The 11303-nt window shown below is 42.7% G+C and overlaps 2 protein-coding genes across 4 annotated transcripts; one reads left to right on the plus strand and one right to left on the minus strand.

The window, feature by feature from the left end:
- Positions 1–114: 114 nt before the first annotated feature.
- LOC311108042 (uncharacterized protein) lies at positions 115–8111 on the plus strand (the record flags this gene model as incomplete). The annotated part of the gene is made up of 13 exons (XM_084150686.1): positions 115–125; positions 242–353; positions 478–773; positions 1001–1152; positions 1636–1742; positions 2327–2412; positions 2541–2674; positions 2908–3122; positions 3254–3765; positions 3868–4084; positions 4258–4429; positions 4968–5049; positions 7395–8111. The coding sequence occupies 13 exons, from the start codon at positions 115–117 to the stop codon at positions 7432–7434; spliced, it is 2136 nt and encodes a 711-aa protein (XP_084006812.1). The 3' UTR covers positions 7435–8111.
- On the minus strand, positions 7032–10177 carry LOC311111529 (alpha-crystallin B chain-like). Of its 3 annotated transcripts, none has more exons than XM_084154264.1 (4): positions 10015–10177; positions 9447–9612; positions 9046–9168; positions 7032–8822 (listed from the first exon to the last, which is right to left on the minus strand). In XM_084154264.1, exons 2-4 carry the CDS (start codon positions 9603–9605, stop codon positions 8655–8657), a joined length of 450 nt encoding a protein of 149 aa, XP_084010390.1. In that variant the 5' UTR covers positions 9606–9612; positions 10015–10177; the 3' UTR covers positions 7032–8654. The 3 variants fall into 3 exon arrangements, with proteins under 3 accessions (XP_084010390.1, XP_084010391.1, XP_084010392.1); XM_084154265.1 differs by lacking the exon at positions 10015–10177 and adding an exon at positions 9818–9943; XM_084154266.1 differs by lacking the exon at positions 10015–10177 and adding an exon at positions 9808–9943.
- Positions 10178–11303: the final 1126 nt, after the last annotated feature.

The raw sequence follows: 11303 nt of genomic DNA on the forward strand, positions 1-11303 counted from the left end.
CTGACACATACTCTAACACTGTCTCATCCTATGATTATAGCTAAGAGTAGTCTACATGTGGGCTATAACACTTCTCTGCCCAGTTTGTGAGTTGGTTCCGGTGGTACTGTCAACATGAAATCCAGGTGAGACGTGGAACAAAGAATTAGGAATGCAGAGTTAAGTTACTGTTTTCAAAACCAGAACGATGTGTTTTTACCACAATAAAAACGGTCACCTTTTGTCTCTCTTGCTCTCTTAGTGGTGCTGCTGTGTTCACAAGGAAGAATCCCTTTCCGCCAGACCCACCTCTGGGAAAAACACATTATAACCCCTCACGCACCAAGAAGTTAACAAAGCAACAGAGGAAAACCGTAAGAACTGAACTTGAGGGGCTGTCAGGGTCTTTTCCAAATACACAACCTCCTACAGTAAATACATGTCTTGTCAGTACTGTCTCCTCATCAAACTGTAGCTTTTTTTCCTGGTTTGCCTTAGACCCTGAGCCCTGTTCGCCTTGCCCGGCCGTCCAGCCCTCCTCCTCTCCAGACACACTCACTGAGCCCAGAGGACCAGCGCTTCCTTGGGGCAGCCAACCACTTTGTCCTCTGTCCTCCTCCTGCCACAGAGGCCCAGCCTAGTTTCTTAGAGTCCTGGCCCTCCACTGATCTTGGATCCTCCCCGGCGAACACTGCCGCCTCCCCGAACACAGACACACTGATACGGGACCCAACATCGGGAAAGTCCCTGGTCTCCACTGGGGGAGGAGAGCAGGAAGATTCAGTGTTGGCAAAGTATGCTTAATACTATTCCTAAAATTACATAATGGTAATTTATGTTTTATTTGTGACATGTCATACAGCATTTGTGACCCTGCATTCTTATGTTTGTCTTCATTATACTGTGTATTATGATATCCACAATAAGCTTGCAGGTGATGAGTTTATAGGATTTTTGCATTGATTTATGGTGTTATTCCCTTTACATGTCTCATTACTAACTACAATAATTCCTTTTCCAGGTACATTGAACGCTTTCGTCACGGAATGCCACAGAGTCGAGAGGAACGTCAGCAGATGTCGGCAATGGTGGGAGAGGGCCAGCAGCCTTTCTGGTGGCTGTCCTCCTCCCCTCTACCCTCCAGTTCTACACCCACTCAAACCACTGACAAAGGTACTTCACTTGGATCATTCATAGTTCTTTACATCTCATTGAAACTCACTGAAAGTTTTGCTCGCTCTGTAAAACAAGGAATGTAGTGATCGTTGTGATGCATTTGATCAACTGTCTTGCTCTGCTCGCCATTTCAAATCAAATCTAAGTTTATTGGTTGTGTACACAGTTTAGCAGATGTTATAGTGGGTGAAGTGAAATTCTTATGTTACTAGCTCTTAACAATGCAGTCAAATGTCAAACAATTAAAAAAATTCTTTTTTAAGGAAATAAATCAAGAAGTTAACAACCCAAATAGCACTGTATCAAAATGCAATCTATACACCGGATGAATTTACACAAGATATACTAATAATGATATGTACAGCAGTAGATATTTTAGAGGGAGATATATCAAGAATCCAGTACATAAATAATATGCGGTGTGTATAACAGCATAAGTAACATACTTGTCATTTATTCCCTATGTCTTTATGTACACAGGCCTTTCCCTTAGAAAAGACTCAGCCACCACCCTCAGTCCAGTTGGGCAGTTTCAGCATGGCATTACCTTCTCCCCATGCAGGGGACTCCTTGATCTTAGTGCCATGGTGAGTGATGAACCTTGTCCGTTACGAGTGTATATTGAATTGGGGGGTGGGGGGGGGGTCAGTGTAGCCATCTAGTGGTGTTAATCAGAACAACATTGTCCTGTTCATGTTCTGTTTTGGTTGGAGTTTCAGTTTTTGAGATGGTGAGATATATTGGTATTAGACAGGTTTATGTAATGCTGTCAAGTGTGCCAGAGCCAGAATGGCTGAGATGTATTGGAAAAAAGACTCCCCATGCAGAGTGCCGCTCCTCATAAATATTTGCATACCAACACCAGACGACATGTTCTGCCCGACCACTGTGTTTATATGAGCTAGTTAGAAGCTGTTCCCTTTGATTATGCAACTGTGTTTGATGCCTTTGTTAATACCCCTTCTGGTCAAAACACAGCTCCATATCCAGCATGCTGCATATCCCTGAGCTTCTATAGAAGTGATCCATAAAGCATGTTCAAAACAGAACCCGCTGAGGGCTCACAGTTACACAACATTGTTATGTTCTAGAATGTTGGTGATAGAAATGGTGACAGGAGATGATGCCTCTGGTGCACTCACTGGCCTCTATCTGTCTGATCCCCTGGCAGGGCCTGTCAGACTCCTCTCACGGTGACCTTGGAGACTCAGAGATACTGCAGCTACAGGAGAAGGCCAGCAGACTGCTACACAGAAGGTAGATATGCTGGGAGGAATGGAATACACTGAATAGGGTTGGGGTCAATTACATTTCAATTCAGTTAGTTGCAATGAGGAAAATTGTAATTGGATGAATCTTACAAAATCTATATTTTCTGTTTTCAGTGAGTACTCACTCAGTAGTGGATCTATCCCCATCAGCTCTGAGGGCCTGGGCTGCTCCAATTTTTCCTCCCCTGTGAGCATAGATGAGCCAGTCCGAAGGCCTATAATTACCAGTCTTATCGACTCAACCACTGGTGAGCCATGGGGGTTGGGAAGTTCAAAACATCTGATTTGCATGAATTTTCCATGTCTCAACCACATGATATTGCTTTTTCAAACTCCTAGAGCCACTGTTATTCTGTGCTTTTGCCACATCCCTCATTTCTCATGGCCATGTTTTTGTTTCCTTTTGCAACTTTCTTTATTCTCACTTTATATCTGAATACACATATTGCAATAACTTTTCTTGTGCAAATGCTTCCTCAAGTTATGGGGAACCTAAGATCAGCAGACCTCTATGCTGGCACCGTGCCCAAACCATCCGTAGTTGGTCCCCCTGCCCCCCGTACACGCCCAGAGGAGGACATCCTGTTTCAGTGGCGTCTGAGGAGGAAGATGGAGCAGGCCAGTCAGTGTGTCCAGTCACACCCACAGCAGGGTCACACCCTTCATCAGCACTCTGTCAGCTGGCAGGCTCACAAGGTACTTAACCCCCTGTCTACTGCACCTGCTATTAGAAAGAGGTTTTGAAATGTGTGCCATTGTGTGGTCGGATTGTCCAACGTATTTAGCTAATCACAGAGCATATGTTTTGATTTGTTCTCCTTTGTTAGGTACAGCGGAATCCCCTCCCTGCCTATTCCTCTCATAGAGTTACCCCCTCCTTCACCCCAGCCCCCCAGGAGACCAGTGCCCCCCATGGACCGTTCCCCCCTGCAACTGTCCCCTCCCTCCCCATCTCCAGCCCCACCGTCTCCAAGCTGCAGCCGGATGCCCCGGTCCCACCCCACATGCACCTCCTCTGTGACATCCTGCCCTGCACCTCTCTGCCCCGCTCCCCTCCACCCAGCCACCAGAGGAGCCCAAAGAGGATGGAGGTCTCTGGGGCCGACTGGACCCTCAGGCAGCCCAAAGCCCAGGTCAGTTCCACAGACACCTCCACTGAGGAGCCCACTAGTAAACACGAGTCCTCTCCACCACCGCCCGCCTTGTCTGAGATCACGGAGGAAGAGTGGGCAGTTCAACAGAGGACGTCCGAGAGGACAAAAAAGGAGACACTACAGAAGAAGGAGGAGAGGAGTGACAAGCGGAGAGGGCTGTCCTGCAGAAAGAAGAAATCAGCCAGGTATGACCTGTATGTAAGAGGGGTGCCATTTTGATTTAATGACATGTGAAGCAGATGCGTTATGTGGCCCAGTCTGTAAACTCAATGACAATATCTCTGTAGGCATCATGTTGGTGATGCGGACCATGCTGAGAGGCCCAGCTATGCAGATAGGAGTGTGAGCCAACACAGCACCAGAGGTCCAGACAGGGTCACCCCATGGAGGGAGGAACCCAGAAGAGACTGGGGGCAACAGGAAAGAGGGCCGGGGGTAGTGAGAGAGGGCCGCCCTGGAGATCGTGCTCCACCACCCTCTCCCATACACAGCGCACTGGGACAGGTCAATTAACACTGTGGGTCATCAGCATCACCGATGCTAGATGCCATTTAGACATTGAAGAAAGGCTATTATTAATTTTTAAGTGTTACAATATTATTAATTTACTTTATCCAGATTAGTTTAATTTAAATAAAGATATTAGCTGAGTAAAGCATATTAATTTACCTTGGCAGGTAGTTTCAGAGGTACTGTTCCTGACCCCGGACTCCCCAGACCCGCCCAGAACCCCTGTGTCCTCTGACTCTCCCAGATACACCCCCCCTGCGCCCCCACAGTCCCCCGCCCCGCCTCCCAGTGCACAGCAGCCACGGGAGGTCGTAGCTCAGCTGCTGCAGGATGCTGAAGGTGAGACTGCCTGGTGCAGTGGGGACTGCTGACCTTAACTCTCTAGGTAACAGAGGTGGAATAGACTCTGGCTGTATAATACAGTATATATAGCATTCCAAGTTCCACCAGGACTGAATCCTAACTTGAACTTTCTCCCGAATATCCCATTCCTATACATGCATTACTTACTCTAAATAATAAGTTAGGATGTTGCCCTGAATGCTAAAGGGATCTTTTGGTAAATGTAAAGGGTGGCATAACAATTGAGTGATGCCATAGTCCTCTCTGTTACAGGAGTACATTAACCGTGTGGACCAGTGCCAGTTATCTATTTTCACTTCACCTTGCTGGTGTTCATGTGTACATTTCTGGCTATTTATACCAGTGTACAATTAACATGTGATCTAATATAACATATTATGAACACCTGGCATAGCTTTGCTGCAAAGTAGCTAAAGTTAGAACAAAAAGAATCGGTCATGTAATCAACTGCTCCTAAAGTTACTTTTGTTATCTGCACAGTGACATTTCAACTGCATATCTTTCCCCCCTTAAGATTCAGATGAGCAGGAGTTCAAAGATGACCCCTTACTGAAGGTCTTGAGGCAGCAGAGGAAGTGGGTGAAGGAGCAAATCAGGTAAAGAACTGGGATATGTTCCCTAGATGCAGTACATCCTTCATCATTTATTTCATTGACCTTTCCTTTAGTCATTAAGATAATGAACTTAATATATTTTCTGAGTAATTACAGTGCCTTCAGAAAGTATTTACACCCCTTGACTTTTTCCACATTTTGTGTTACAGCCTGAATTTAAAATGGATTAAATTTAGATGTATTTTGTCACTGGCCTACACAATACCCCATAGTGTCAAAGTGGAATTATGTTGTTAGAAATCTTTAAAAATTAATGAAAAATTAAAAGCTGAAAAATGTATTGAGTCAATAAGTATTCAACCCCTTTGTTGTGGCAAGCCTAAATATGTTCAGGAGTAAAAATGTGCTTAACAAGTCACATAATAAATTGCATGGACTCAGTCTGTGTGCAATAATAGTGTTTAGCATGATTTTTGAATGACTACCTCATCTATGTACCCCACACATACAATTATCTTTAAGGTCCCTCAGTCGAGCAGTGAATTTCAAACACAGATTCGACCACAAAGGCCAGGGAGGTTTTCCAATGCCTCGCAAAGAAGAGCACCTATTGGTGTAAATCATTACAATTTAGATGGTGTATCAATACACCCAGTCACTACAAAGATACAGGCGTCCTTCCTAACTCAGTTGCCGGAGAGGAAGGAAACCGCTCTGGGATTTCACCATGAGACCAATGGTGACTTTAAAACAGTTGCAGAGTTTAATGGCTGTGATAGGAGATAACTGTGGATGGATCAACCACATTGTAATTACTCCACAATACTAACTTAATTGACAGAGTGAAAAGAAGGAAGCCTGTACAGAATACAAATATTCCAAAACATGCATCCTGTTTGCAAAAAGGCATTAAAGTAATACTGAAAAAAATGTGGCAAAGAAATAAACGTTTTACTGAGTACCACTCTCCATATTTTCAAGCATAGTGGTGCCTGCATCATGTTATGGGTATGCTTATAATCGTTAAGGACTGGGGAGTTTTTCAGGATACAAAATAAACGGAATGGAGCTAAACAGGCAAAATCCTAGAGGAAAAGCTGGTTGTCTGCTTTCCACCAGACACTGGGAGATGAATTCACCTGTCAGCAAGACTACACTGGAGTTGCTTACCAAGAAGACTGTGAATGTTCCTGAGTGGCCGAGTTACAGTTTTGACTTAAATCTACTTGAAAATCTAAGGCAAGACCTGAAAATGGTTGTCTAGCAATGATCAACAACCAAATTTACAGAGCTTGAAAATTTTTGAAAAGAATAATGGTCAAATGTTGCACAATCCAGGTGTGAAAACCTCTTACAAATTGACCCAGAAAGACTCACAGCTGTAATCGCTGCCAAAGGTGCTTCTACAAAGTATTGACTCAGGGGTGTGAATACTTATGTAAATGCAATTTCTGTATTTCATTTTCAATAAATGTACAATAATTTCTAAAAACATAGATGGGTGAGAAAAAATATATATTTCATCAATTGTGAATTCAGGCTGTAACACAACAATGTGAAATAAGTCCAGGGATAATTATACTTTCTGAAGGCACTCTGTATACAGTGCCTTCGGAAAGTATTCAGACCCCTTTACTTTTTCCACATTTTGTCACATTACAGCCTTATTCTAAAATGGATTAAATAAAACAATTTCCTCATCAATCTACACACAATACCCCATAATGACAAAGCGAAAACAGGTTTTTAGAACAGGACAATGACCCGAACCACACAGCCAAGACAATGTCATTGAGTGGACTTGAACCCGATCGAACATCTCTGGAAAGACCTGAAAATAGCTGTGCAGCTACGCTCCCCATCCAACCTGACAGAGCTTGAGAGGATCTGCAGAGAAGAATGGGAGAAACTCCCCAAATACAGGTGTGCCAAGCTTGTAGCGTCATACCCAAAAAGACTTGAGGCTGTAATCGCTGCCAAAGGTGCTTCAACAAAGTACTGAGTAAAGGGTCTGAATACGTATGTAAATGTGATATTTCCGTTTTTTATTTTTAATACATTTGCAAACATTTCTAAAAACCAGTTTTTGCTTCATCATTATGGGGTATTATTGTGTGTAGATTGATGAGGAAAAAAACAATTGAATCAATTTTAGAATAAAGCTGTAATTTAAAACATTTGGAAGACAAATGGTCTGAATACTTTCCGAATGCACTGTATAGTTAAATCATGATGTGTTATACTGATTGTTTTGTCTTTGGAGTAACGTTTTAGATGTTGTTCTCATATTGCAGATACATGGTTCCTAGAGTGATATAATATTTGGCTATGCAAAGCGTAGAAGCAACTTTGGAACATGCTCTAAAAAAAGTATTTTTTTCTTTCAGCGAGGTGGACTCACTGTTGGATGAATTCCAGGAAGAGTGATCACTGGTGGCTAGCACACACGGAACAAAAACAACATTCAATTCAACAGCATTTTTTTTTTCATTTTTGTACAGAAATATATAGTGCATTTATTTTTGTTAACAAATTCTCTTTTTACAATAAATAGTTAGAAAATATACAACAACCTTACTGTTGGGTTTTGTGAACATACTTGATAATCTCTGAGTGTTAAAACATTTACACACGATTTAGAGGGCATTAGAAAGTACACAATACAAATACACATTTTCAATGGTGTTATATCATATTTACAATGAATGGTTCCATAAAACATTAAGATTGATGAGTTAAATGGGATTATTTAGGACGATGGATGCTTTTAAATTAGGAATCTGTCCTGTTAATATGTACAAATCTCAGAGAGTGCAATCTTAATGGTGTGATGGCATGGTTAACAGGTGTTTTGGCGCAGGCAGGCACCAGCTCCTTGGTGAGTGTTTGATGATATGTCTGTTGTAGGAGAGCGTGCCTGTATTTTTGCCACTATCCTTATTTGGTTTGTCAGTCAGTTTCCCAAGCTGTGTCTGTGTGTGTGTGTGTGTGTTGGGTTCCCTTGAGAAAACATTTTTAAACGTTTTCTCTCCATGGTGGGTTCCTATCAGTGTTTCCCTAGCTGTTGTTGTGTGATCCTTGGCATGTAATTAAAGGTGTGTGTGAACATATAGTTTACCAAGCTACCAATTACTTCACACTGGAAGAAGTTAAGCTACACTAAAGTTACCCTTAAGAAAAAATGTGTTTTCTTTAACTAAAGTTAATTTGAAAAAATAGTTCACTACATAGAAAACGACTTTGTGATGAATTATCATATTTAAATCTGAAAGTCATAGACTACAAATTGCAAGAACAGATCTCTTTGGAGTAAGATGTTAACAGAATGTGTAATTTAGCATATTAAACACTAAACTGTTTCAAGTGAGAATTAGAAAGGGGTAATGCTGAAAAAGAAAGGAAAAGCCTACTTCACCCATATTTTATTTTCTATTTGAAAAAAAAAGTAGTGTAGTTCCAGTAGTTAGCTACACCACATGGCAAAAAAAGTAGTTAATTACTACCAAGATTTGAACTGCCACCAAGCTATTGCAAAATGTAGTTATATTACTAGTTGAACTACATGTAGTTTACTACTCCCCAACACTGGTTCCTATGGATTGTGTGTGTGAGTTCCTATGAAGTGTTTGTTCCTACGGCGTGTATGCTCATGGTTCTGAGTGGGACAGGTGTCTTGAGTTCTCCCCCTGAAGCATAGGGGCAGATATGATGAGGATGCCTTCAGGTGACACAGCCGACTCCAGAGCCATGGAGTCCACTCCCTCTGGAATCCTGTAGCGGCGGATGAACTGACGCGTCACCAGCCCCGACCCATCCTGCAAACACACGTTATAGTGAACACAGTCAGTGAGGAATACTCGTTTTCAGGCTAACAAGTGGCCTGGTTTCCAGTCTGTTTGGTCGGTAGTTGGCTGAAGCAGAAACAGACTACATAGCAACCAGGCTATATTCAATGTCTGTCATCACATAAACTATGGAAGTGTGATTATGAACAGAGAACAACTCTTACATAATACATATAACACAGTAGTTGCTTACTTTTTTCTCTTTGTGTTTCCCTTGGACCTCCACAAAGTCTCCTGTCACCTTGACCATCAGCTCCTCTGGGTTGAAGTGTTTCACATCAACCTGAACTGTGAATCCACTGTGGTCACAACACACCTGGCAACAGGGGAAGATACCCACTATTACTACTCAAAATGACACGCTATTGCTGCTCTTTTACTGCTGTTTAATCTACTTTTATGTAATTCCATTCAAACGATAAGAAAACGCAAGAGCACCTGCAGTAAATGGGCATTCATTAAAAACGTCAGTAGAATATAGAAAGTACAAATACAATTCATTAATCAAGTCGACCTCAGTGATACAGAACAAAGAAATGTATCTGTGAGAGACTAGAGCACTGCATTCATGCAGTGTAACGGGAATAAGCCTACTTGTGCAGAGCCAGTGTGCTCCGTCACTGGGGTGAGCAGCTCCGACGGCGTGAATGAGTACAGCCCGAATGTCCCGTTCAGCCCTGGAAGAAGAGGCGGCAGGACCCTCTCCCATGCGATACCGCTGGCTGGAAAAGTGGGTGGCAGATCGAAGTCCATTTCGCGTCTGAGGTAAAAAGAAAATATGCACAGATGATTACTACAGCTTTTCACACCTGTATTGGCCGGCGATGTTACGAATATTCTAGGCCACAGGGAAGAAATAGCATATGGGTAAAATTATAGTCCAATAAATGCAGGTCTATTCGAGAAAATATTAGCCTAATAGAAATGTATAGAAGGAAGCAATAAATAATTAAACCATAATTGACCAGCTGCTTCACTGCTGAGGTTCAGAAAGGGATTGATTCGTAAAGGCTACAGCGATGGTTTTTATAGTCCTTGTCAAATCTGGAATATTGCAGTAAATAATACAGAATCCGCTTGATCCTCAAAGACCTTTCAAATTGTTGCTGGGAAAGGTCACAGTGTAAAATCCCGTCTGAGATGCAGAGGCGTTCGCACTTACCGTTATGAGATGCCTGCAAGTCCTATTAGGTTCTGACTGCCAAAAGGATGGATTGCTGCGTCCGTGTGTCTGTGACTCTGTGCCCTTTTCTGTGGCATAAACTGTGGACGTGCCAGTTATGGTCTGTATTTATGATAGCAGGAGTAGTTAGCAAGTCGGAAATTTCCGAGTTTCCTAGTTCTGACTGGCACTTGAACGCGGCATATGTCCCTTTAGGCTTACACCCTTTACTGTCACTGCTATGACTGTCTGGCACGGATGCACTGGGGGGCGTTCACCCCTTTGATGTTATTTTTAGACAGACAATTCCGGAAAGTAATGATCAGATACAGCAACAGACTCTGAGAAAGTGAAATTGTATAATGCATAAAAATTATCTAAAATTAAATTAAAAAGCGATATGATTTTGAAGGAGAATTGTAACAGTTAAAAAAGTATATATGATTTTAAAGGACAATATGGTAACAGTTCTTCGTATGATAGGGAGGAGTATTCCTCAAGGGAGGTCCCTGTGCTATCGAAACCTTTGATAACAACTAAAACAAAATCATAATTCCCAGGGGGTCTGGTGGTTAATCCAAAGCAATCCAAGGTGCCCCACAGCGAATAGTTCCCGCCTCATTATGTAAACTGTTTGAATGCGGCACGTGTATAACTACAACCAGTTAGGCAGTCGGGAATTTCAGAGTTTCCTAGTTCCGACTACTACCTGAATGTAGCAATATTCACATGCCAGTGCACGTGTGATAATAGGAATGTTTTCATCTCATGCACCTTTTTAATGAACCTTACATGGTTGTTTTCCTTGACACCTGCTGAGAGCTCTGGTGGAGCCCCTTTTGGTGATTTGGCAATTGGCATTCAACACTGCCAATAGCTTGTTCTGCCAGGCAACAGTTCAGCCTATTCCTTCTAGGGATACACTTGAGTGGCGCAGTGGTCTAAGGCACTGCATCGCAGTGGTAACTGTGCCACTAGAGATCCTGGTTCGAATCCAGGCTCTGTCGCAGCCGGCCGCGACCAGGAGACTCATGGGCGGCGCACAATTGGTCCAGGGTAGGGGAGGGAATGGCCGGCAGGGATGTAGCTCAGTTGATAGAGCATGGTGTTTGCAACGCCAGGGTTGTGGGTTCGATTCCCACGGGGGGGCAGTATAAAAAGATATGTATTCACTAACTGTAAGTCTCTCTGGATAAGAGCGTCTGCTAAATGACATAAATGTATAATGGATTGGACTGCTGGTACAGATTCCTTGAAAACCCCTCCAGAACAAATTTTTTCGGATATTT

This window comes from Coregonus lavaretus (assembly GCF_964263955.1).
Source record: "Coregonus lavaretus genome assembly, chromosome: 3".
Taxonomy (NCBI): domain Eukaryota; kingdom Metazoa; phylum Chordata; class Actinopteri; order Salmoniformes; family Salmonidae; genus Coregonus; species Coregonus lavaretus.

Excerpts from the sequence above, each read along its gene's own strand:
- LOC311111529 (XM_084154264.1), bottom strand. The coding sequence starts at position 9,605 with ATGGACTTCGATCTGCCACCCACTTTTCCAGCCAGCGGTATCGCATGG. Across the intron at positions 9,169-9,446 it reads AGCACACTGGCTCTGCACAA|GTGTGTTGTGACCACAGTGG; the intron begins GTAGGCTTATTC and ends CCCTGTTGCCAG. Across the intron at positions 8,823-9,045 it reads GGAAACACAAAGAGAAAAAA|GATGGGTCGGGGCTGGTGAC; the intron begins GTAAGCAACTAC and ends GTGTGTTTGCAG.